Below are 27,114 nucleotides of genomic sequence, written 5' to 3' on the forward strand. Positions count from 1 at the left end.
GGTGTTTTTCCATGAACGCAAGGGTGCCAATTATTTATGCGAAGAATATTAAAATACCAGTTATTCACTTTTTCAGGCAGCTGCTATTGCTTCAAATGTATTGGAAAAGCTTGGAAAATCTGGACATTATACTCTATTTGCTCCAACTGATGAAGCTTTTGAGAAGCTTCCAAAAAATGTTCTTGAGAGGATTATGTCTGACAAAAAGGCAGCTGAGGGTAAGTTTAATACAGAACTGATAAGATAGCAAGGTCAAGGGTGAGCTCTGGGAAACCTTAGCAGATGCCATGGACCTTTAGACATGTGGACAAGGGCATTGAGATCATCGAAATAATGAAGAAGACATTTGACCCAATATTCCTCTGTTACCCAATGGCCACCATACAAATTGCACTCTTATATTCAATCTTATAATCCAATCTGGATTGTGAATTTCTTCGAAATATAACTTTTTTCTCATAAGCAATTTCAGAATGATGGTAATCCTGTGTAAATTATATTACATATTGTTATATTTCTCATGTACAGCACCATGGAATTAATGGCGCTATATGGATAAATAATATTTATGCTAGAAACTGAAATGATGAACATTATCAATAAATGATTGTGACCAAATAAGTTAGTTATCCATAATTCTTTGTATACATTTTGCAGCTTTGGTAAACTTCCACATCTTGGACACTGTCCAGTGTTCCGAGGCCATAATGGGTGGAGGAGTTTTCGATACCCTGGAAGGAAGCCCTCTTCAGATTGGATGTGATGGTGACAGCTTGACTGTGAACGGCAAGAAGCTTGTAAACAGGAAGGATATCGTCACAACCAATGGCGTCATTCACTTGATTGACGAGGTTCTTATCCCTGATTCTGGTAAGTATCGAGATTTTAATGTAAAATAAACATACCCCAGGAGAAAATACTGTGACACGGTTTGGTTAAATTCAACTATAATACATTAATCAGTTTATTGCCATTAGTACATATGACAATGTTTAAAGGGAACTTGTCATGTGAAAAAATGCTATGACAATACAGATATGGGGTTAATCTGTAGGTTAATAGCGTCCTGAATCCATGCAGCCACAGCACTAAAAGCCCAGCTACTGGGAGGAAATAAACTTTAACCCTTCAGGGAACCTTGGACTTTGAGTCATAAAGGCGCAGCTTCAGTTACCGCTCAGTGCACCGAGCGGCGCATGAGACCGTGCTTTGGCACTGACTGACAGCCGGCTGTAGAGTGCATCAGTGAGTGATGACTGAAGCCGCGCCGACTGTGCCTCTACGACTGAAATCCTGAGGCTACCTGGAGGAATAAAGTTAGTTTCTTCCCAGTATTTAGGCACGGAGTCAGGCAGCCCCATGGCTTCAGAATGCTATATACCTGTGGACTAACCCCATATCTGCAGGTTAGTAGCATTTTTTCACTTGAAAGGTTCCCTTTAAGGCGTCTTGCATGCAGGAAAGCCATGTACAAGGACCCTGTAGGACAGTTTCATCTAGTAACACCATAGTTTGCCTATAATACAAAATAAGACGCATTGCTTCTAGGGGGGAATGAGACGGCTATATGAAATGTGTAAGAACATGCAACAATTTTAGTTTTATCACAAAACTTGTATAAATATTAAAAAATAAATCTGAGGCATCTGAAGGTGCGGAATGGGGTAATAAACCTTGGATATTCACTCTATTTAAAGAAATTGAACACAGTTATCATAAATCAATAAAACTTATGTTTCTCAATCATTTTGCATTAATACTTTCAGCAAAGCAAGTCCTGGAACTCGCAGGAAGCCAACAGACCACTTTCACTGATCTCATGGCACAAATGGGACTGGCAGCCTCATTGAGACCTGAGGCAGAATATACTCTCCTGGCTCCTTTAAATGACGCTTTCTCCGGTAAGTATAATATAACCTTCTTACACAACAGTAATATTGTACTACAGAATGTCGAATAAACTAATGTTCTCTGAGGAATTCACTGTTATAAAATAGATAGGAAAGTTCATTGTTGTTATTAGGCTGCCGTCACACTAGCAGTATTTGGTCAGTATTTTACATCAGTATTTGTAGCCAAAACCAGGAGTGGAACAATTAGAGGAAAAGTATAATAGAAACATATGCACCACTTCTGTATTTATCACCCACTCCTGCTTTTGGCTTACAAATACTGATGTAAAATACTGACCAAATACTGCTATTCAAAGGAATTCAAGAACAGGATAAAAAAATGATTATTTGAGGGGAATCAAATTTTTGCTCTCATGTGATGGCTTGATAGATATTACTCACATCATCACAAGGGTTCAATGTCCAGGATTACAGTTTTCTCTAATCTCAGTCTTTGCTTCGGTCGCTTTCATTTACAGCTGCCTTACTTTGGATGCCACAAAGGCACAACCAATTTGTCTGAACAATAAAAGCTACAAAAATTGTTTGCCACTGCAAATTAAGTACGGGATCTCAGCACTACACATTTATAATAATATATTAAAGAATATATAATTTTTACCTACTGTCCCTACCTACATTATAGTTTAATGTCCCTACTAAAGTCAAATCCTATTATTCAAATTTGAGCCTTCAGAGGTTTTTTTTGTAGCTTAAATAGCAAATGTTCCCATTAACTATACACATGTTTTACATTTCCGAGTTTGACTTTTTGTAACGGGCGGGGCGGTCGTGGCCGTGGGTCACATCCATGCCCCACTACGGTACAGAAAAAGGGACATCCTGGCTTATAGATACGATGCTTAACTATACACCACTCCAGACCACACGCTTGACTTGTTAGGCCCAGATGCAATGAAGTACAGATGAATAAGGGAGACCAGAGTTTAAAAATAAACTTTTCTTTACTGAAAAATTGATGAGAAGCATATACATCAGACAGCAGGCACAACACTTCAAGAATGCTTCTTCTGCACAATCCAGAGGCAGGAACTTCATGGTTACATGCGATTGTACTTTTCTTCTGTTGCATGTTGCATTAGACCAGGAAACCATTATGTCAACCTCCATCTTTACTTCATGTCACCACTGGCTGAGGTGCGTCGCTATGACTCCTCACTACCATTCTCAAAGTCCATTTGATGTGGGCCACATGATCCTCTGTGTGCCATTGCATCTTCAGTTCTCCGAATGATAACATTTACCCAAGCCTGGCCATCTTCTCCTCTATGACCATCAGGTCTGGCCACACTTCCATTTCTTATCTATTGATAACATTTGCTGTAGGCCTCCACTTGCCTGAGATAAGGAATTCTTCCACCTAATCCCTGTTTACTTCAGAACATACTATCTGAGTATGATCTCCCTCCTTTACACACATAACCCTTTTTCAATGCAGGTCTGCTAACCAGGGCCGTATTTAGAGTTTCTGCTGCCCTAGGCACTTTTAGTGCTGCCTCCCCCTTTGGTGAGTATAACACTATCGGCAGTGACTTTGGCAAAAATCGCTGATGTGAAAGTCGCCTTTTGCAGCAGATCCGACAGTTTTTCCGCATCTGCCGCGTAATGGATCACTTAGGGCAACACTGCATTCGGCCTCATTCATTCCCTATGGGACTTACAGACATGTGCGACACTTGCGGTTTTGCCGCCATCCGGCAAATGCGGTACTTGCAGCAATGAGAAAAAACACTACTAGCAGTGTTTTATGTATCATCGTAAGTGCAAAACCGCAATTGCCGCACATGTTCGCAAGTAGCCATCACTACCTGTCCCTGCACCTTGCTAGCTCATCCCTATCCAACCCTCCCTGACCTATAACTACACTATAAAGCTTCAGAAAAGCAATTTATTAACTGACATATTCCTATGATAATGAGGGCTCTAGGCTACGGCGTAGACTGGGACGGGCAGTGTCCGGGTCTCCATCCTCTCTGTGCACACCCTCAGTCCCTGCCTCACTGCCTGTGCACAGACCTCCCTCCACCGCACCCGGTAATTACCGCTCGCAGTAGGATACCGGCAGAGGTGTATCTAGGGTTTCTGGCACCCGGGGAAAGAATTCATTTTGGTGCCCCCCCTCCGCCAAGGACATATGTGATTTGCACACTCAGTCATGTGCCCACGAGCTCCTCTCCCTAATGCTCTCAATGTTCAGTGAAAAACTAAGAGAAGCAGAAGAGAAGCTCGATGTCACAGGACCATAAGAGTATGTGTCCACGTTCAGGATTGCATCAGGATTTGGTCAGGATTTTTCATCAGTATTTGTAAGCCAAAACCAGGAGTGGAACAATTAGGGTCTGTTTCCACGTGCAGGAAACGCTGCGTGTCTGACGCTGCATAGAGCCGCAACGTCAAACACGCAGCGTCCAGATGTTACAGCATAGTGGAGGGGATTTAATGAAATCCCGTCTCCACTATGCGTGGTAACACGCACGCGGTGGCCCTGCGACTCCGGACATGCTGCGCGTCTTTTCAGATCGCAGCATGTCCGTATATCTTGCGGCGACGCTGCGTCGCCGCAAGATATAGCACAGGGCGCTATGGTGGGGTGCGATGATGCCGGATGTGTGCTGTGAACACATCCGGCATCATCGCGTCCCAGAAAGGGGGCGGGGCTTACCGCAGAGCGGCTAAGCCGCTCCGGCGATACCGCCGGCCATCCTGAAAGTGGACACATAGCCTTAGAGGAAAACTATAATAGAAACATATGCACCACTTCTGTATTTATCACCCACTCCTGGTTTTGGCTACAAATACTGATGTAAAATACTGACCAAATCCTGATGCAATCCTGAACGTGGACACATACTCTAAGTCTGAAAATCGCATATGAGTGACGTGTCCATGTGACGACTACTGGAACTTGCAGAGCTGAATCCTGACATCGCAGCTTCTGAATTCTCACAACGCATGCACTGCACACTTTTAGGATTCTCCCTTGCCGGTGGACAGTCATGTCAGCACAAGTATGTGATTTGTATACTTCTGACCACATTCCGACTAGATGTGCCCGGCCTCGCTCAGTTCATTTTCATTGACGGAGGTCACGCATGTCTAGTCAGCACATGATCGCATTAATGTAAATCCCCAGCATGAGAGAATCCTGACAGCGTGCAGTGTGCACTGTGAGAATTCAGAAGTCTGCAGTCACAAAGAATGACTGCAGACTCATCACAAGCCTGGACATCCCCTTTAAAAGGGACTCTGTCACCTGAATTTGGAGGGAACAATTTTCAGCCATAGGGGCGGGGTTTTCGGGTGTTTGATTCACCCTTTCCTTACCCGCTGGCTGCATGCTGGCTGCAATATTGGATTGAAGCTCATTCTCTGTCCTCCATAGTACACGCCTGCACAAGGCAAGATTGCAGATTGTGCAGGTACAGTATGTACTACGGAGGACAGAGAATGAGCTTCAATCCAATATTGCAGCCAGCATGCAGCCAGCGGGTATGGAAAGGGTGAATCAAACACCCGAAAACCCCACCCCTATGGCTGAAAATTTTTCCCTCCAAATTCAGGTGACAGTGTCCCTTTAAATCTCCTAGCATATATAAAAACATGAGAGTTAGCATCACAAATAACATTTACATCCAGGTACCTGATAGATGACGTCGCCTCTGGAGCCGTTCTCCTTTTCTTCATCTTGTCCAGATCCCATGATGAGTTTTTTCTCATCCACAGCCGTCTCTGCAGACTTCCATCTTCGCCGCTCTTTTGCAGAAAGTCTCCACATGACGCCCTTAAAGATACAAGTGTCATTATAATGCTCCCAAATAAAAAATTGCCCCTCACTATATTGTCTGCACAAAGTATGACCCCCACACTGTCCCTCTTATGGTACATGCTCTTCACACTGACCTCTCCTTTCTATACCGGTCCCCTCTTCACACTGTCCTCTCACACTGTGTCCCCCTTATAGGGCCCAGTATTTATACTCCATATTTATACTCCATCCTCCCACACTGCGTTCATGCCTCCCCCATCCTCCCACCCTGCGTTCATGGCTCCCCCATCCTTCTCCCCTGCAAGCATGGCTCCCCCATCCTCCCACTCTGCGTTCATGGCTCCCCATCCTTCTCCCCTGCGTTCATGGCTCCCCCATCCTTCTCCCATGCGTTCATGGCTCCCCCATCCTCCCACTCTGCGTTCATGGCTCCCCATCCTTCTCCCCTGCGTTCATGGCTCCCCCATCCTTCTCCCCTGCGTTCATGGCTCCCCCATCCTCCCACCCTGCGTTCATGGCTCCCCCATCCTCCCACCCTGCGTTCATGGCTCCCCATCCTTCTCCCCTGCGTTCATGGCTCCCCCATCCTTCTCCCCTGCGTTCATGGCTCCCCCATCCTCCCACTCTGCGTTCATGGCTCCCCCATCCTCCCACTCTGCGTTCATGGCTCCCCATCCTCCCCTGCGTTCATGGCTCCCCCATCCTTCTCCCCTGCGTTCATGGCTCCCCCATCCTCCCACCCTGCGTTCACGGCTCCCCCATCCTTCTCCCCTGCGTTCACGGCTCCCCCATCCTTCTCCCCTGCGTTCACGGCTCCCCATCCTTCTCCCCTGCGTGCACGGCTCCCCATCCTTCTCCCCTGCATGCACGGCTCCCCATCCTTCTCCCCTGCGTTCACTGCTCCCCATCCTTCTCCCCTGCGTGCACGGCTCCCCATCCTTCTCCCCTGCGTGCACGGCTCCCCATCCTTCTCCCCTGTGTGCACGGCTCCCCATCCTTCTCCCCTGTGTGCACGGCTCCCCATCCTTCTCCCCTGTGTGCACGGCTCCCCATCCTTCTCCCCTGTGTGCACGGCTCCCCATCCTTCTCCCCTGTATGCACGGCTCCCCATCCTTCTCCCCTGTATGCACGGCTCCCCATCCTTCTCCCCTGTATGCACGGCTCCCCATCCTTCTCCCCTGTATGCACGGCTCCCCATCCTTCTCCCCTGTGTGCACGGCTCCCCATCCTTCTCCCCTGTGTGCACGGCTCCCCATCCTTCTCCCCTGTGTGCACGGTTCCCATCCTTCTCCCCTGTATGCACGGCTCCCCATCCTTCTCCCCTGTGTGCACGGCTCCCCATCCTTCTCCCCTGTATGCACGGCTCCCCATCCTTCTCCCCTGTATGCACGGCTCCCCATCCTTCTCCCCTGTGTGCACGGCTCCCCATCCTTCTCCCCTGTGTGCACGGCTCCCCATCCTTCTCCCCTGTATGCACGGCTCCCCATCCTTCTCCCCTGTATGCACGGCTCCCCATCCTTCTCCCCTGTATGCACGGCTCCCCTTCCTTCTCCCCTGTATGCACGGCTCCCCATCCTTCTCCCCTGTATGCACGGCTCCCCATCCTTCTCCCCTGTATGCACGGCTCCCCATCCTTCTCCCCTGTATGCACGGCTCCCCATCCTTCCCCCCTGTGTGCACGGCACCCCACTTTTTTTCCCTGTCATACTTACCTCTCACCGGCGCGCAGCACAGAACTTCCTGGCATCTCAGCGTCTTCCTTCCTGTCTTCAGCGGTCACATGGTAGCGCTAATTAAGGGTGATGAATATGCGCATATTCATCACCCTTAATGATCGGTACCATGTGACCGCTGAAGACAGGACGCGCTGCAGGCGCTGAGACGCAGTTGCAGCCACCGCTGGAGGAAGGTGAGTATTACGTCTTCAGGGAGGGAGGGAGGGGGGGCGGGAAGGAGGGAGGAGGGGGGGCGGGAAGGAGGGAGGGAGGAGGGGGGGCGGAAACTTGACCCCGGAGTTTTATAAAAAAAAAAAATAAAAAAAAAGAAAAAACCTAGCTCAAGGGCGCCCCCCCGCATCCCGCCGCCCTAGGCACGTGCCCTCAAGTGCCTAGTGGCAAATACGGCCCTGCTGCTAACATTAAAACCATAGGTCCTTCTCTTTATTGCACTCTTCCTTATCTACCCAACAACAGGAACTGAGTTTCTTTTGCCAATGTAGCTCTTCCAATCATGGGCTCTCTCCAATACCTAGCCCTGTCCACTGGTTAGCTAAGCGCTGCAGGTCACAAAATAGATAAAACAACATTTAAAACAGCACAATGCATTATATAACCATCATATCTTCAAGGGGGGTGTACACAGCTTCTCCACTACTTTCCATTTGGAGTTACCACCTGTTGTTATGTGATTTAGGTTGCAGTTTTCTAAAGTTTTGTAAACCCTGTTTAAAAGTGAGGATTTTGTGGAGCATTCCTAAGTGGACCTAAGTGCGTAGAAAATGTCTGAAGGTTCATAGGTGGATCACAGGCCTTGATTTCAGACAATTCTGCATGTCAAATCTAATAATATTTCTCTAAGTGCTCTCCACTCCCTGTCCTGAGAGCCATGAGGACTGTAAGGTTTTAAACAAGGTCATTATATAGCGAGAGACGAGGTTAATTCTGTTGAGTTGTGTCTTTTGGTAGATTTCTGATAACTCACAGAAGGTGTAACTTTTAATTATTATTTTTCCAATGACACATGCTTCTATTGTTACAGATGAAACACTGAGAATGGATCAACGTCTTCTCAAGCTGATTTTGCAGAATCACATTATCAAGCAAAAATTTGTCCTTAATGGTCTTTACAATGGACAGACACTCGAAACTCTTGGTGGACAGATTCTCAGAGTGTTTGTATACCGCACTGTAAGTATTTCCTATTATTACATTCAATTTGAATGGTATATTGTACATTGGTGCACACCCATGACATTGGCCAGCCAAAAGGGACCTAGACCATTCATTCAGAATATGCCCAGACAAAGCAATCGTTCTAGATGACATTAAAGGAAGTCTGACAGCACAATGACCGTTCAAACCAACCATGGCACCTTGTAAGGAACACATTCAACCAAATCCATTGCATTTGCCAGAAATTTTTCTTTATCTAAGTATGCTAATGAAATGCTTTGCTTGGTGTAGCATTGGTGTGGCCAATCATTTCAGTGTACCTTCCAATCTACTTGTTTTTCGTCTATTTCTGCCCTCCTCTGAGTTCACATCTAGTCAACTGTCAATCAAGGAAGAGGGGGTCAGAAATAGATGTAAAACATGTAGGTGTAAAGGGTCACTGAACTGCTCAGCCACACCCAAGGTGCACTGAGCACCTCATTAGGATATCTGAACAAAAAAAAACCTATTTCTGGCAAATTCAGCAATTGATTTGGAAATACAAGTATGATTTTTATTATGGCTAAGCCCTTTACAAGGTGTAGCGCTTGGTTTGAACAGTCATTTGATACTGACAGACTCCTTTCAAAGGGTTATTCAGCTAAATAATATCTAGTTAAATGTACTCACGGGTCACATTTTAGATGTAAAGCATATTAGTAAGTTCAATTATCATACTGATTTAAGCACATGTAAAGAGTTTAACTATGAGAGCAAGATACTGCAGACTGCGTTCAGCTATCTCCAGTAGTCCCATAGACAATGAAGGGCGCAGTGGATCACATGCTCAACCTCTACATCATTAGTTCAAGGCTCTGCAGAACCTCATTCTTGGGATTGATGGGAGTCCCAGTGGTCAAACTTCCCTATAGGCCCATGCTCATAGCAGCAAGTAAAAACGAGCAGAGGCGTAACCTTAACGAGTTTAGATCTTACAGTTGGAACCCTATTCAGTACCTAAGGGAGAAGGATAAATGATATGCGACATTTGCAGAATTAACTCGTACAGATTTAATTTTTCGGTCCTAATAGCTACAAGGTGCAGTAAACCACTGGCAGCAAGCCCAGTTTTTAAGGTTTTTAAATTAATTTTCAGTGAAAATGTTTATAAAATCCATTGCACTATTTCAGGCCAAAAATGTTAATATAATGCATTTCCTGCCAATTAACATAGTAGCAATAGTTATACTATATGTTAGGCTATAATGTTTTGTAAAATAGAAAATTTTGGCAGTTGGACAGGGCAGGAGACAGGTAAGCTATGCCAGATATGCAAACAAACATGCTTCTTATTCAGTTGTACAACATTATTTATTCTACATACTGTATATGTCTGCTCCATCATAACTGATGCTTTCTCTCACATCTACTGCAATTCTAAAAGTTTCTCCACTTAAGTCCCTCTCTCCTCTCTCCCATGTACAATGCTCAGGTTCTACTGACATTATCCTAGACCGCCTTCCAATAATATATATAACTCTTTTTCTTCTTTTTTTAACCTCCTCCTTTCGCCTTTCACAGCTTACTACACATGAAGACAGGAATATTCAGGACATGGTCTTCTCCTGCCTCTGCTCAGTGTACAACTTTACTAACTTACCTCTCCCGCTTTCTGACTATAATATTCTTTCATTCTCTGTCAAAAACTTTCTATATGCCCATGAAACCCCCACTTGCCACATATACAGAAATCTACATGCCATCAATGCCAAACAATTATGAACAATCTACAGACACCTTGAGCTCCGATCTCGTTCCTTCTTCTGTCCAGACCCAGCATTGTCACATTACAATAATACACTGCTGAAAGACTCAACACAGCCTATGGCAACCTTGGCACATGCTGCAAACATGTTTTCTCCAGAGCTGCCCAAGGTGTGCAGATGGCCAGTGGAGAAAATCATTTTCAGCAGAAGACTTGACACACTGCAAGTTCATGCTCAAAACTTATGACTCTGCTCTCCATCTGGCCAAACAACTCTACCACAACACCCTCATCACATCACTAGCAGATAATCCAAAACGACTCTTCAAAACTTTCCATTCCAAACTGAGCTCTTAAGTACAGGCCTCCATCACCAACCTCAGCGCTGATGATCTGGCCACTTACTTCCTTCAAAAAAACAAACATTTGTGTAAGGACATTTTTACACAATCCCCCGAGCCTGGATTCCCCACCCTCTTGTGCCTCAAGCTCACTTTCCACCTTCGAGCCTGTCATAGAAGAAGTTACCATGCTCATAGCTTCTTCTTGCCCTACTATCTGCACCAGTGACCCTATTCCCTAACATTTCTTCCTGTCTTTCTCCCAAGTTTTCAGTGCCCACCTAACTAAAATATTTAACCTCTCTTTCCTGCGGTATGTTTCCTTCTTAATTCAAACATAGTGTCATTAGCCTTTCCTAAAAAAAACCTCTGCACCAGAACTGCACTGTTAACTACAGACCTGTCTCTAATTTTCTATTCAGCTCTAAACTCCTGGAACGTTTGGTCAACTCTTGACTAATCCACTATCAGATAATTCTCTTCTTGACCCTTTGAAATCCAATTTCCACTCCTTACACTCTGAAACTGACTGCTCCTTCCCAGTATCTTCTGCCGGCTTTTCTTCCTCTAATCTTCCTCTTACTATTGGGGTTCCTCAAGGCTCAGTCTTAAGCCCTCTCCTCTTAGCTCTATATACTGCCCCTATTGGAAAAGCTGATGTACTTTAGATTTGGATTCCAGTACCATCTCTATGCTGATGACACCGAATTGCAAACCTCTTCTTCTGATATCACTTCTACCTTAATACAAACTACCATGGATTATCTCCCCCACTGTCTCTAACATCATGTCCTCCCTCTGTCTGAAACTGAATCTCTCCAAAATTAAACTCCTTGTGTTTCCTCCCTCTACTAACTTGCTTGTTCATAATATTGAAATTGCCCTAGGTCAACCATAACTCCCAAGAAACTCTTATTCATTCTCATCTGATCTACTGCAACTCCACATTAATTGGCATCTAACCAAACTTTCTCCTCTCAAATCCATCCTGAATGGGGCAACCAAGGTCAGATTTCAGTCCAGCCACTGCACTGATGCCTCTACCCTGTGTCAGTCATTGCACTGTTTGCCCATTCACTACAGAATACAATACAAACTCATTTCTCTCACCCACAAAGCTCTCCACAGTTCTGCGACACCCTACATTTCCTCCCTAGTTTCAGTCCACCACCCTACTCACACTCTCATTTCTGAAACTGATCTAAGACTAACTTCCTCCGTAATCTGAACTTCGCACCTCCAGTTTTCTGGAATGCACTACGATGAACGAACTAATACCTAGCCCCTACATTTTTAAGTGTGCTTTAAATACCTTAGACAATTTACTATCCATTCCTAACCCTTTCCTGTCCCAGCTTTCAAACTTTTCCTCGGGATCTGGTCTCTGCATTCTTCAGTCTCTACATCATCCATGGATATAATAGCACTTGGTGCACTGCACTTAGATAGATACTGGCTGATAACTTGTTCATGCAGCTATAAATCATATCATAAAGCCTACTTACTACAATGATGGCTGCAGTATACATAACAAGCACATTCTACTTATTGTGTCCCCAACCTATTTCTTTAGAACTTGCAAGCTTGCGAGCAGGACCCTCACTCCTGAAACTGTTGAATTATGTGTTACTTTGTGATGCTTTTATTGTCTCTTCATGTCCCTGCGCAAGTGTAAATATGTTGGCACTCTATAAATAAAATGATTATTATTCTTAGGCTGTTTGCATTGAAAATTCCTGCATGCTTCGTGGAAGCAAAGAGGGAAGAAATGGTGCCATTCACACATTCCGGGAGATAATCAAACCCGCTGAGAAGTCATTCTTTGATATCCTCAGGCTTGATAAACGTTTCAGGTAAATATATTCATATATTTCAAGATATGTAAAGCCTATACTTTATAATAGTATTCTCTTTGCTCATCTTGCTTCCATTATTAAAGCCTGCACCTTAACTTCCATCTTTGCAAGCTTATATAAATGGCATAAATTTCATTCATCTTGCCAGGTTTGTTCCCTGATGCTGTAAGGTCATCTCACTTGCTCAAAGAATTTTTGATCCATGTTGGAGTGCAAGTTTGTTTATCTTTTAAAAATTAGTGAACCCAAACCATGAAGAGAGAGAGAGAGAAAGATTTTACAGCTCCAAAATTCACGTCCCCATTGATTTCAATGTGGCTCTGGTTCTGGTTGAAGTTTGTGGCGAGTTCTGGTACTCAAACCGAACTTTTGAGTAAATTTTGGTTGGGTATCAGAACTCAATCTTCCCCGGGTTCGCTAATCCATATTGTTTGACTCTGCATTTTATTGTTTCCTGCTGTCTTAAGCTAGTTGATTGTAAGCAAGTTAAATTAGTGGTTGATCTACGCACAAACTTCTCTATATAATTAGACCTACAACACAATAAACGCTCACACAAATCACTTAACCATGTACTCAATGTCTCTATTCTCTGTCTCCTAGTTGCAGGAGATATTTCCTCAAAACCTACCCCTTCTTCTATTAGGCCAGTGAACTAACTCTCCTACATTCACGACTTTTACCTTTCAAACTCCCTTAACCTTCTGGCTGTTACCAATTTCTGCATCCAGCAATCAGACACCACTGACGCTGTTGCTCTCTCATATGGTGGCCTACAATTTTCTCATTCCCCCAGTCCTAAGAGTAGGGAAGTTCGAGGTGTTGGACTGCTCCTTTCAATAAACTGTACTTTTCAGATCATACCCCAAGTACCCTCACATATCTTACCTTCTTTTGAAGTCTACTCTGTCAGACTTTTCTGGCCCTTCTACCGGCGAGATGGCGGTTGTGCATCGCTCTCCGGGCCCCTCCAGTCAGTTCTTTTACCACCTGGCTTCCACACTTTCTATCCTGTGACATCCCTACTCTCAGCACTTATGCAGCACTCTTATGTGCCAGTGTAGACTATTGGTGGCAATGGAGTTGGGGACAGTTATGGTCATCTGCAATACTTGTAACTACATTATTGTAATTGTTTTACACAATGTTTCTTATATTTGCCACACCACATTACAAGAGATGTTTAATATGATTCCATTGGTTATAGACTAAGGCTAATAGACTCCTTATTACCCACTAAATGCATAAATCTTGTTAATTGAAAGAAAAGTGGACATGACTATGGAGCCTGAGTTCTGTGCTCATGGAAAAGTATTTCATTTCACTTAAATAAAGGTTTAGTGCATGAGGTCATGTGCTGGAAAAGAAACCTTCTAATTTAAATCTGCCGATTGTGCAGTTTTCGTTAGTAATTTTAGTGCAGGTTTATAAAATATTTATTAAACCACAAACCATCTGGCATGTACTTCGCTTAGGTTTGGCATAATAGCATTAAAAATCTTGGCTTTTGGGTTTGTGGCTCACACAGTATGTTGAATCAGATTTTAGATCCCTAAAATGCAACGTTTACAGTAAAGTATAGCTCAAGATGGATAGAGGAATTGATAGATACGTGTTAGATAGATTGATAGATAGACAGACAGAAAGACAGAGTGATGTTCATTAATAAATGCTAAGTGGGGCAGCATTATGTATGGCCAGAGAGCCTGTTTCCAGCAAAGTATCACTTACTGGGGATGCCGCAGTTTTGATATATTTCCTCTTTTCTTTGCTGTAGATGTAGCATTAGCCGGTATGCTGAGCTGTATACAGCCACTTGCAAGACCCGGCTGGATGGCATGAACTGCCCCACTACCATCCTGTAGTTCACTCCAAAAATTAAAGCCCTTACCGGGTTTTCCTACAAATCTGACTAAGTCACTACTTGCACCAATCCCCTCTTTCTTTTAATTTGCCTTGTGACTCACAGGCATCCCTGCTGTGAACATGAGGCACTCCAGCGGGTTTAATAGGATTCCGTCCGCATCCTGGAGGACACATATTGACCTTTGCATATGATCGCCCTCATTGCCTCACAGCCCGTACAGTATGCTGATGTCAGATTGAACATGCTGACAGATTCCCTTTAATTTATTAAGTATTCTAAGCTACTTAAGATGGATTCATACTGCACAATCATTGTGAATGAGCATTCCCAGGCCTGAAAATCATCATTCTTGGAAGCTCATCATCCTGTGTAAACAAGACATGTGCTGCCAAGAACTATTGTATTTTTTGAAGGTTTAGTAAATGCAGTCTACCTGTCTGAAATGCTATTAAGCAACCACTATCTATCACTAATCACTGTCTATCTGTTAACATCACAAGTTGGGTACTGTGACCCCGACCTTCGTCATTTCAAACTGATTCATTCTTTTATTAGAGTATTTAATAGTGATGAGCGAGTGTACTCGTTGCTTGGGTTTTCCCGAGCATGCTCGGGTGGTCTCCGAGTATTTGTAACTGCTCAGAGATTTTGTTTTTTTTTACGCAGCTGCATAACTTACGGCTGCTAGCCAGCCTGAGTACATGTGGGGGTTGACTGGTTGCTAGGGAATTCCCACGTGTATTCAAGCTGTCTATCAGCTGTGAACCATGCAGCTGAGGCAACGAAAACAAAATCTCCGAGCACCTACAAATACTCGGAGATCACCCTAGCGTGCGCGGGAAAACCCGAGCAACAAGTACACTCACTCATCACTAGAATTTAACTATGTATCATGTGAACTTTCTCACTGTAATATTTTACAGTCTTTATCGTGGGCTGCATAAATACTGTACAATAAAAGAATTTAGTAGTCTGTGGTCAGGCTGAGAAAACAACTTTTTATAATGTGGTCAATGACCCACTATTATGATTTACCAGCTTGTACATAATAATATTAACAGTTGCCTCAAAAATGTTTCTGAATGGAATACAATGTTTCTATTTTCGACAGCATTTTCCTAGACCTGATCCAGTATGCCGATCTGAAAGAACTTCTGTCAGGATCTGGAGCATGGACACTTTTTGCTCCAACCAATGATGCATTCAAGGGACTCAGCAGTCAAGATATCGAGACCCTAAAACGTGAGTTTGACTCAACTTGTGTTTTCTTTATGACCAAAAGTATTTACCAGTTCTTCAATATTGGTGACCGGACAATATCAGGTCCAAAAACTAGTACCCCAACTAATCAGCTGATTTCAGCTCCCGCAGTGGCCGGATGTATACAGTGGACAGAGCTTGAACAGCACAGTTCAGGATGTTGCGCAGTGGAAGATCTTGAGTATGGCAGATCAGCACCTGTTCAAGTGAATATGATCTGAGCTGCAGTACCCAACAACGGGGACTAAACAGTGTATGGATCTGGGCCACTAGTGTATGGATCGTTTGTGAGTTGCAAAAATCATATCTGTAAGGCTACCGGATTTCAAACTCTAACTGATTTGATATCAATGACCTATCTAAAGCCTGAGTCATCAATACATATGTCCCTCAATATCTATGTCTTTTAAGTAAAGTTGTAAACTTCTGGTAGTCAATGTTAAGTTTAGCACATGATGGCTTAGGTCACTTGGAAATATTTAAGTCACAATTTTCCATTAGCATAATAAGGCTGTAGTATGTCAAAATCAAGGAAAAATACAAATCTTTCTCTGTGGGATCGACCCTTTACTGAAGCAAAATAGTGACCATGTGAATGTGGCCCAAAGGGGATGTTCTCGCTTAGTGGATAGTCTATTACAAGGTTATACTATTACTTGATGAATGGTTGAGGTCATATTGTCGGGATCTATTGCCCACCAAGCATGAAAACTAGCAAAGTTCAAAAAGCCACCAGCAGTTTTCTGCCTACTTTTAAGCTGGCCATACAAATTTTGTTGTAGGTGACCATATAAGATGCCAACAAGGCCAGATGTCAGTCAAAAGCTCCTCTTAATGTGTTGGATATTTTTTAACGCTGAGTGTAGTCATTCTCACAATTAATCAATCTGACAATTAATGATAGATTGATGCCAATATGCATTTCTATTGTTAGTTCACTTGGTCAAGTGATCCATCTATGTTTTCTTGTTGTAATGAATGCCACTGTCATCCATAACAGCAGGTTCTATCAGTCGATGCCCAAAGGTAAATTTAATCTCCTGGATGCTTATGCAAAATTTTACCAGGAGACACCTATTACCGAATGTTTTGTATATTATTAGTGCTCTTATAAGTAGTTGAGGAATAGACCATTGGGCACTGACACAGGAGTTTTGATAAAACTTTTGCACCCGCTGTAGTACAAGCTGTCTTATCCAAATCTCAAAACACCCCACATCTATAATAAAGTTTACACTTTTTTCATATATACTTTAGGAGACAAAGTGGCTCTTCAGAACATTCTTCTCTATCATCTGTCCCCTGGAGTATTCATTGGCGGTGGATTTGAGCCTGGTGTAACCAACATTGTAAAATCCGTTCAAGGAAGCAATGTTATGGTTAAACTGGTAAGCTGAGGTCTACAATTCTTTTCTTCTCGGCGTGTACATTTTTAATTGAAACTTCAATATTTAATCTGCTGAACGTTGACATAAGCTAATAAATCCAGTCAATGACTTCATCCAATTTTGTTTTTCTATAGCTTAATGATTCAATTTCTGTGAATGATGTCGTCGCCAAGGAAAAAGATTCAATGGCACTGAATGGTGTGTTTCATGTTGTGGACAAACTGCTGTTCCCCACAGGTAAGAATGCTCAAAAATTGGAGCAGAGTAGTGACGCACCCAGAACATTTTTACTTTAGTATGTACTTTAAGTCTGAGCAAAGCATTTAAAGGTTTTTCTCAACATGACAATCCCTTATCAAAAGTTTGGCATATTTTTTAAATCCCGTGGTTCAAGTTCCAGAACTCTGCAGTCAGCAGCTTTTGTGGGCAAAACTTAATTCACACAATATAATATTATTTTGTTATACAAATTATAACTAGAGATGAGCGGATCTTTAGAAATTCCCAGGGTTTGAAGAATTTTCCCCCAAAATTAGAATTGCATTGAATGAATTCACTTTGAATCACAATACTGAAAAACCACTGATTGCCGAGAGAGATAGACAGAGAGAAATGTGGGGTTTAAAACTGCCCTTCGTGTTTGCGGTATGTAAAGAATTTGTGAAAAAGCCTCTCATTAAGGTTCTGTTACTGCTGTATATGTCAGATGAATCAAGTCACATTCACACTGAGTTACTATGCAGCTACATCAGCTCTCTATATGTCATTTGAACCTTGGGATTATTATTCATGGACTGAGACTAGCAATCTTATTTTCAATCAGCATTGGAGAAGTACACCACAATCATATTAGACCTTTTTCTATCCATAGGTGGAATGGGCTGAGCACTTTGACCTCATACTGTAGAAGCATAAAATTTCACTCCTTGGCCGGCTCCCATCTTTCATACTGCCTATGATAGTCCCCACTGATAGACTGCGGTAGTCCATGTGATGTGATAACTGTAGGAATGTAATAGGAAACCCATGCGGCAGTACCTGACGCCATTAGGTCGCTCTCTGAGCCTTCAGCATTATGTGAAGAGGCACCTTCCCACAAATTGATTTGCATCGTGCGAGAATTAGTGGGGATTTACACATTTTAGGAAATTCAACTAAATTGATTCTTCACAAATCGATCCACTTATTTCTAAAGCCTCATGCATATGTTGAGTATTTGGTAACTTTTTGACCTCAGTATTTTTAAGCCAAAATCAGGAGTGGACAAAATGTAGGACTGGTGACGTGTTTCTGTTATACTTTTCCTCTGATTGTTCATCTCCTGGTTTAGAAATACTGAGGCAAAAAACTCACCAAATGCTCAACGTGTGCTGCAGAGCAGAATTAACAAGATATAAGGATTCCTATTGAGGATGGTCCAAGTAAAGTATTAATAGAGTTCTCCTATATGACTTCGGGAAAACTTCATTAAAGGGAACCTGTCACCTGAATTTGGCGGGACTGGTTTTGGGTCATATGGGTGGAGTTTTTGGGTGTTTGATTCACCCTTTCCTTACCCGCTGGCTGCATGCTGGCTGCAATATTGGATTGAAGTTCATTCTCTGTCCTCCATAGTACATGCCTGCACAAGGCAAGATTGCTTTGTGCATGTGTGTACTATGGAGGGCAGAGAATGAACTTCAATCCAATATTGCAGCCAGCATGCAGCCAGCAAGTAAGGAAAGGGTGAATTAAACACCCGAAAACTCCGCCCATATGACCCAAAACCAGTCCCGCCAAATTCAGGTGACAGAGTCCCTTTAATAATGATGATCTTGAGGATGATGATGATGATGATTATCTTTCTTTATTTTTCTTTTTTTCTTTTAGATATGCCCGTTGGCAATGAACAACTCCTTGGAATTCTTAACAAGATCATAAAATATTTCACTATTAAGGTATGTATGTTGCATTATTATTATGATTATTATTATTAATAAGAGAAACTGTGACAATGTGCCACAGAACCATTTCACTTATTGACAAATTTACTTTTCTGCTTCCATATTCTTGCGTGGAAAATAATAAACTAAATGTATGGCTCCGATAAAATAAAAAGAAACTATACTCACCTCCCGTGCCAGTGGCATTCCCGTGGTGTCGGCACTAGCTCTCTCGGGGGCTCTTGTGGGGTGTTGTAACACTTGACCCCAATCAACACTCATCACTGTCCCTGCTTACGTATGGATTGAAGATGAAGAGGAAGTCCGGGCTGCAGCTGATCTCTGACTTCCTCTTCATGTTCATCCATACGTAGGTGGTGACAGTGATGACAGATCTCATTGAGGGTCACGTGTCACAACACTATCCAAGAGCCCCAGGGAGAGTGAGTGCCAACACCACAGGAACAGCGCTGGCACAGGAGGTGAGTATAGGTTTTTTATTTTATCTAAGCCAAACATTTAGTTCCAGAAGGGGTTATCCTATTAGTGGACAACCCCTTGACACTAAAAAAACTTTTTATACAGTAAATACAAGCTGCCCAATCCTTCCTCCTCCATATCTTCTATGGAAAGAAAGCTTAGAGAACTCCATGAAAATTAGATATGTGGATGATAGCCAAGTTTAGGAGTATCATTCTTTTCATGCCAAAAAAAGAGTGAACCATAGTATTTGTAATCTGTGGGTTTTATACCACATTTGATGTTCCTGAAAGGTCTGCCTTTTAATATAGGAGAACTTGTGCAGGTTTGGAGGAATAAATACTGGGCAGCAGGATTAATCTGAGAGTACTGTCTTTTTTGGACTAGACCTAAGAGCAGTAATACCTATATTTAATTGATAATGGTCCAAATAAAGGGGTTTGGCTCACATACAACAATCACACGATAGTTAAAAAATGTGTCACGATTTCCAGTCCCATCAATTGGAACCCTATTAACCATGAGAACATACCCTGGTTGAATGAATTAATGGTCAATCGTGTGCGCTGTAGCTCCATGATTTGTATATGTGACTGCAGTAGGTGGCTAAAGGTCCAGCGTTAGTGTGCATGTGTGTCCACAGAACAGAGATATGTTTAGGTTACTGTTAAGGTCGAATGTGGTGAAAGCTCCAAAATCTGAACCCCCGGCAATCATATATTTAAGTTCTATCAAGTTTATAATATGCAACCAAAGGAATATAAAAAAAAATAATAATACTACTGTAAGCACTTATTGTTCTACTGACCGTGGGACCAGTTTGTTTTTCTCTTCTAATATATTAAATATATTATATCATGTTTTAGTTTGTCCGAGGAAGCACATTTAAGGAAATCCCTTACACCAAATATAGTAAGTAATAGTATTTTTTATGAGCAAAAATTACATCATGTATAGATCAATCTTTGATTGAAAAAAAAAAATGACTTGATCTATGGACCAAGATTTTGTAATAGGAAAAGGAAATTCATCAAAATCATTATTTGCTCATCTCTGCCTTTGAGAACTGTCTTGATTAATTTTATTTTGGCACATAACTTACATGGTTTGGCATGTACTCTGACTTTCTGCTTGGCAAATTATACCACAAAAAAGGAAAAAAATCCTATCTTCTTTTGATACATTTCCAGTCTAATGTGGTTTGCTGAATATTTATGACTCTAGCAGGAAAAAAAGGCCTGACTCGAGCATATTTTTCTGTTTCGTTCAAAAATAGATATACTTTCTATCATTTTTATATGATGCTACTTAGTAATAAGAACAACCATTGGATAAGAAATACGACAGATCAAACAAAATTATTTTGTTTTTTTGCATGATTATCCAAATGTTTTCGGTTTATTTTATTTATTTTTTACTGCTAATTAGATTAGACAAATCAAGAGGAAAATGATGGACACATTTTGAACATACAGAGCCAATTCATCATTTGATGATATTTTTAAGTCATCTTTTGTTTTGTCTTGTGATATCGGTTGACGATTTTTTCTCCAAATGATTTAAAATGGTACACGTGGTTACTGAATTTAGTAGAAAGGCATAAATGCTCTATATTTTTGTCTTTTTCTTTATTTCTGCTTTTTACGACAAAATGTTCCATGTTCCCCAAAAAATAAAATAATCTCTTTTTCATTTTTAAATTACTGTGTATTATTTCGATTAAGAATGCAGATTTTGATACAACTTTTTATCTTTTATCATTTTATTTCTTTAGTCACAAAAGTTACAACTCAAATAATCAAGGGTAAGTGATGGCACTCTTTATTCCCAATGGCATCAACAGGTATAGATAGGCTAGGTTTACATGTATGCAGTACAGAGCAGATCTGCTGAATGTGAATAGCAAAAAAATGTATTCTGACTTATTTGGCAGCATATCCGTAGCCCAAAATGGGCAAGACACAGACAAAAAAAACCTGTTCTTTTGACTATATTTTATTAAGGACGGTCCTATATAATATTAAAACCTCACCTTATATCAGCTGATCTCAATATAGATGGAAGCAGAAAAAGACTCCGGTTTGACTGTGATACCTGCCCATGGGCAGCTATATAAATGTAATGGCTAGCTCAGAAAGGGGGAGCCACACCCTTGTTTGTACAAAGTACAAGAAACTACAGCAAAACCAAAAATATGAGCTGGAGCACAAGTTATATACATGCATTGTGCAGGAGCACACTCACATTGTGGCCGTCTAAAAGGCAAAACCCAACACAAAAACAAAATGAGCATATACCCTATAGTATGTAGACAACTTAATAGTAATAGTGCATGTAAATAACAATGGGTACTTAGTTAACATTGTTTTAATAAAAAAAACCACTTTATACAGCACTGTGTAATTACATTTGCTCATTTTGCCTTTCTACCCAGATAATTCTTCCATTTCCCATTAGGCCTATGACAAAGGCTGACTAGCTGAATCCTTCTAAGCTCCATATAGAAGCAGGAGGTCAATTTTCCCTGCATGAGTCATCTGCCTCAACAACTCCTGACCCAGCTGCTCCCTCCTCCCCTGCCAGGGACTTTTGCAGTGACTTATGGGTCATACAGGGAAAATTGACCTCCTGTTTTTACTTAGAGCTTAGAAGGATTCAGCTCGTCAGTTTTTAATCACGTGATGTCATAGACCTAATGGAAAAGAGAAGAAATAATTGGGTAGAAAGGCAAAATGAGCAATTGTAAGTACACAGTGCTGTATAATGTGATGACTGCAATATATTGAGAGGATAAACCTTTGATGTGGGAAGAGATTAATTGCTCCTTTGTAACGACTCAACGTGTAGGATGAACACAGCAAAGCCGATCTCTCAAAGCAGCATGCACTTTGGGTGAATATGATGAAAGCTGCACAATACTGTTAATTAAGTATATTTTGCAATAAAAAACTATTTTTGAATAACAAAAGTGTTAATTGTGGATCATATATATTTATTTATGATGTGACGTTGACATGCGAGAGACCCCTCATTCACACATATTGTAGCTGAAAAAGGTTGCATATTGTTGATTGAACTTGAACATTGAAAGTGGTGGTCCATTCTGTAAAACAATATTTTGTGGGACGCATCTCCCATAGTAATGCTGATCACAGAAAGTGTCCTTCTGGTGGGAGTCCCCATGATGAGTTGCAATCCATTGGAGAACCTTACAGCAAATTTCTCTGATGTACATTGAAGTGTTAATTAAAGTAATAACTGAATTGTGACAACATATATTATGATGCTTTGAGTTTCTTCAGTACTATGTTTTAAACTAATATTTTATATATTTATTCTGCTTATAACAGAACCAGTGACTACAATCACTAAAGTGATCAGTGGGGGAACGGACACAATTCGCAAAGTTATTCCAGGTATGCAGCACTTTACGTTAGCGCATGTATATACAATTAATATTAGTGCCTCAACTATGTGCCAGTGCAAGGGAAATGTCAAACTGTATGGGCACCAAGATAAAGGGCCTGTGCAACAAAGGGCAATTACTACCTCTGCTTTGGATAGGGGATAAATGTCTGATTGCTGGGATTCCAATGATGTAGACCACAGTGAAGAATTGTAGGTGGCCATGCTTGCAATCGGCCTATCTCTGTGGTTAGGTAATCAATATTCTTTGTGGTGCATCCCTTTTAATGATTGAGCATATAATACATGTGAAGCTAAGTCAATCACTCTTAGGCTACGTTTGCACAAAGTTTTTAGATGTGGATTTCAAAGTGGATCCACTTCAAAATCCACATCATGGATTGGACCACTGAGATCCAACAAATTCCTAAAAACAAAGCTTTATCCCATCAGCTATTTCTGAGAATCTCGCTCCTCCTGACTTGGAGCTTTAAGAGTCGCAGTTTATCCACAGAGCTGTCGGGAGAAGGATTTATCATGGGTACTTTGTTGTTTAGGATAGTGTTTGGTTTGTGAGTTGAATGAGATGAGCTATAGTATCAGGCACAGCCTTCACACAGGCAAGCGACTATGACTATGTGACCAATTAAGATGCCCCTTCATCATGCTATTTGGGAAGGATCCTGGAGAACAGAATCCTAATGTTAAAGTTGTTTTCTGGTCTTAAAAAAGACAAGAAAAAGCACAGGCCATACAAAAATGGGGGATCACCAAGATATAATGCAAATACACAGCTTTATTAAAGGTACAACATGGAAAAAAAAAGAGGACCATTAAAAACATTTAAAAACACACATAGAAACTAATGCCTGAAATAGGGCATATGCCTGTACTCAGGTACAAAGGGGAAGAGTATATACAAAGCAAAAATAGCAGCAACAGACCCTCCTACACGTACTATATGGACAGCATATTGGTCAAGCTACAAAGCGTGGAGAAATGTGTAAACGCATATTCAGCATATGCAGGGTAAAGGCCCTGCACATAAATCATTCCCCCAAGCACAACCCCTGATGAAGCCACCGTAGTGGCGATACGCGTCGGGTATTTGCTCTTTGTATGCCTGCTTGCTTATTTGGGTTATTGTACCCTTTGGTTGTGTTTGGGGGAATGATTTATGTGCAGGGCCTTTACCCTGCATATAGGTAGTGCGTTCACTTAGGATGCCTTTATTTGGTCACATACCGCCACATTCTAGGTTGTGGGTATGTAGGCATTCTATGCGTGTTCTATCTACGTTTTCATAATTGGAAGCATGGGAGCGTGACATTTTCTTTCTTTCCCTGCTTTATTTGCTTTCATATACCTGAGTGATTATACTCTGTTATGTGTGCACTACCCTATGCCTTTGAGCGTTATTTTCAGCGTTTTCAGAGCCTCCATAGTGTACTACATGTCTCTCTTAACACAGTACATGCATTTATGTGTTTCATCTGCTCTTTTTTTTCCATGTTGTACCTTTAATAAAGCTGTGTATTTGCATTATATCTTGGTGATCCCCCATTTTTGTATGGCCTGTGCTTTTTCTTGTCTTTTGTGTATCTGTATTCTCAGGCCGGGTTGGATCCCTTTTTGGATATACTGTGGTGCCCCCATATCGTAGTATTATAGTTTTCTGGTCTTAAGCTACAAGTCTTCAGTCTCCCTATGTGCCTGCAGACTTGTGAATCCTCACATTGCATGCATTGCATATTGTGGGAGTCCTCTGGTGCCGATGTCACGAGCAGGCAGTCAAGTTACTACAAGTATGTGATTTATATTTTTCCAGCCACATTCCAACAAGACTGCATTGAGCCATGACACACATATCTAGTTGGCATGTGACCACATATATGTAAATCACATACTTACGGTAACGTTCCCAACCGCTACCAATTCTGGGGCTGAAGAATCCTCTCAGCATCCGGTTTGTGTAATGTGAGGATTCACAAGTCTGCAGTCACATAGATAATAACTAACAAAGAGACCCTAATAAAAATTTAAAGGCAAAAAAATGAAAATCAGACACACAACAAAAATACCGTCAGTATAAATTACCAGTAAAACCAAGGCGTGGCCTCCTGACGAAGAAGCAAAACATGCGTTGGGGCAGCGGGGACGCCATGCAAACAATCTACACACTCATGTAAGTGCCTCTTATTCTTCTCTTTGCCTTGTTTTTTGGGAACACTATATCCTCTAATTTATATCTGCACTGCTGGCTGCTCTTTACTTTTGAGATAATATATGGTATGCAGTCCCTGCTTGGTTAGCAGTTCACCTTGTTCAGATTTATTTAATGTTATATTTATAATGAATTAATGAAACATGTAATTGGTTTTTACTGGCAATTTATGCTGGTGGTTTCTTTGTTATGCAGTCACATTGATTAGCTTAAGACTAGACAACCCCTTTAAACAAACAAATAATGGCCGATCCTATGCTGGCCTATGGTAGCCATTAATACTGTAGTATAGTCCCAGAGAACGCTTGCAATATTATTTATGCTTCATTGTAAATTAACTTTTTTTTTCCAACAACTTTAGGCAATTTTTGATTTGCAAAAAGACTTGTTTTACAGCATGTTGTAAGTTATGCATTAAAGAAAAGATATTGATTGGATTACGGAATAGGAGGGTTACCCTATTGGATGCTAATGGTTCCTTTAATACAGAACTGGCATTTAAGGTTGCCTAGATATTCTGTATGGCATCAAGCTGAAAAGACAATTGGGAGGAACATGTGAGGAGCATGGGAGGAGCAAAGTAGCATCTAATGTTTAGCAACCAGCTGATTTTAACCAATCAGGATGACTGGGAGTGATCTCGGCAAAGATGCTTGGTTGTGAGCAGCTGACAGATAAGGACCATCTCTCACATGTCATCTTCAGATAGATGTCAGGGGACCCAAAAATTCTCAGTTATTTTCATGGCAGATGCATTAAGAAGTGCAAACTTCTCACCTAATGTGGGATACCTTTTAAAGCTGGGTCTCAAGCAGTTATAACAAAAGCTTTATATCTATTACTTTACACAAAATCAGGAATGATTCAGGAGCAAGACGGTGAATTCGAAACCGATTCAGGTATTTCACAACTCGATGTGTCACGGATTGAGACTCACAGCTCGTTGGTTTTGCATCCACATGGAGAAACACTTGTTCTTTTTACATATGACTATTTTTCCTCCTCCTTGATATGATCTAAAAGTAATAATTCACTGTGGCTATCTGCATGTTCTGTAGTATTATCTGATCCTGTAAATTCACAATCACAATTTGCATATGCACTTTATGGATCACGGAAATTCACAAATGTATGAATTATTAACATGTTGACTTCACTGTGCACTGCTATATGGCTTGGCTCTGCTTTCACGTCACGCTTTCACCGTCCGTGTAGCTTGCTCACCTTCGCATCATCACCACTGAGTATGAAATGGCACCAATGTTTTATTTATGTTTTCTAATTTTGTCTCTATTGAAGTGATAGTAGCCTCTAAAAATATGGTAAAAATTGAGAGTCCTTAGTGGCCAATATCTTTTAATTGCTAAATGAAAGGGCTTGTGCATATGGCTGTATTTTCAGTCCAAGCGCTATCAGACAAAACATCGAATTGCACTCGGACCAATGTTATTCTATGGGGTCATGAACATGTCAGATTTTTTACTTGAAAAAAAAATCGCTACACGCCCAAGTTTTATGCTATATATGGATCACACATGGCCATGCAGGTCAATGAGTCCATAGAAACCAATGGACTGCACTAGGATGACTGCAGTCGGGTTACTGCACACTGACACAATGGAAAAGACGTTAGACGTTGTTTTCGCCATCTTCTTCGCATCCCAGAGAATCGGAACACGCTACGATCACTCTCTGATCAGAGTTTGGTCACAGAGTGATTTGCAAAATGGACCCGATTCTCTCGGACTAGAGAATTTACTCTCATGTGATCCCAGCCACAAGATGACAGAAAACAAGTTTTGGAGACTACTCAGGTTTCGAGCTGCTCCTCCTGTGATGCCGTATTGTGATGGCATCGCTTACAATCTGTGGTCACAAATCTATTTTTTGTGACACAATTGAAAGTAGTATAAATGAGTACTAAGAATATAATTTACAGAAAGTAATTGCTGACCAGGAAATAGATTGTGGTAAATTTCTGGAAAATCTATAACATAACTTTCAATTGAACAACTCATCTGAAAATGTTGGAGTTTATTATATTGGAAACACATCAC

At 41.6% G+C, this 27,114-nt stretch overlaps 1 protein-coding gene across 6 annotated transcripts in view; it reads left to right on the plus strand.

The window, feature by feature from the left end:
* POSTN (periostin) overlaps positions 1 to 27,114 on the plus strand; it is a 97,857-nt gene that overhangs the window by 56,985 nt on the left and 13,758 nt on the right. For 4 of the 6 annotated variants that reach the window (XM_069758937.1, XM_069758941.1, XM_069758940.1 and 1 more), the window contains exons 7-19: positions 77 to 218; positions 658 to 870; positions 1,767 to 1,901; positions 8,437 to 8,585; positions 12,372 to 12,508; positions 15,490 to 15,620; positions 16,896 to 17,026; positions 17,161 to 17,263; positions 18,896 to 18,963; positions 20,295 to 20,340; positions 21,203 to 21,232; positions 22,779 to 22,844; positions 25,915 to 25,956. In XM_069758937.1, the coding sequence (XP_069615038.1) occupies positions 77 to 218; positions 658 to 870; positions 1,767 to 1,901; positions 8,437 to 8,585; positions 12,372 to 12,508; positions 15,490 to 15,620; positions 16,896 to 17,026; positions 17,161 to 17,263; positions 18,896 to 18,963; positions 20,295 to 20,340; positions 21,203 to 21,232; positions 22,779 to 22,844; positions 25,915 to 25,956 (1,393 nt within the window). The remainder of the gene's footprint in view (positions 1 to 76; positions 219 to 657; positions 871 to 1,766; positions 1,902 to 8,436; positions 8,586 to 12,371; positions 12,509 to 15,489; positions 15,621 to 16,895; positions 17,027 to 17,160; positions 17,264 to 18,895; positions 18,964 to 20,294; positions 20,341 to 21,202; positions 21,233 to 22,778; positions 22,845 to 25,914; positions 25,957 to 27,114) is intronic. The other 2 variants (XM_069758942.1, XM_069758939.1) reach the window with 1 other exon arrangement.

Source organism: Ranitomeya imitator, chromosome 3 (genome assembly GCF_032444005.1).
Source record: "Ranitomeya imitator isolate aRanImi1 chromosome 3, aRanImi1.pri, whole genome shotgun sequence".
In the NCBI taxonomy this organism is placed as follows: domain Eukaryota; kingdom Metazoa; phylum Chordata; class Amphibia; order Anura; family Dendrobatidae; genus Ranitomeya; species Ranitomeya imitator.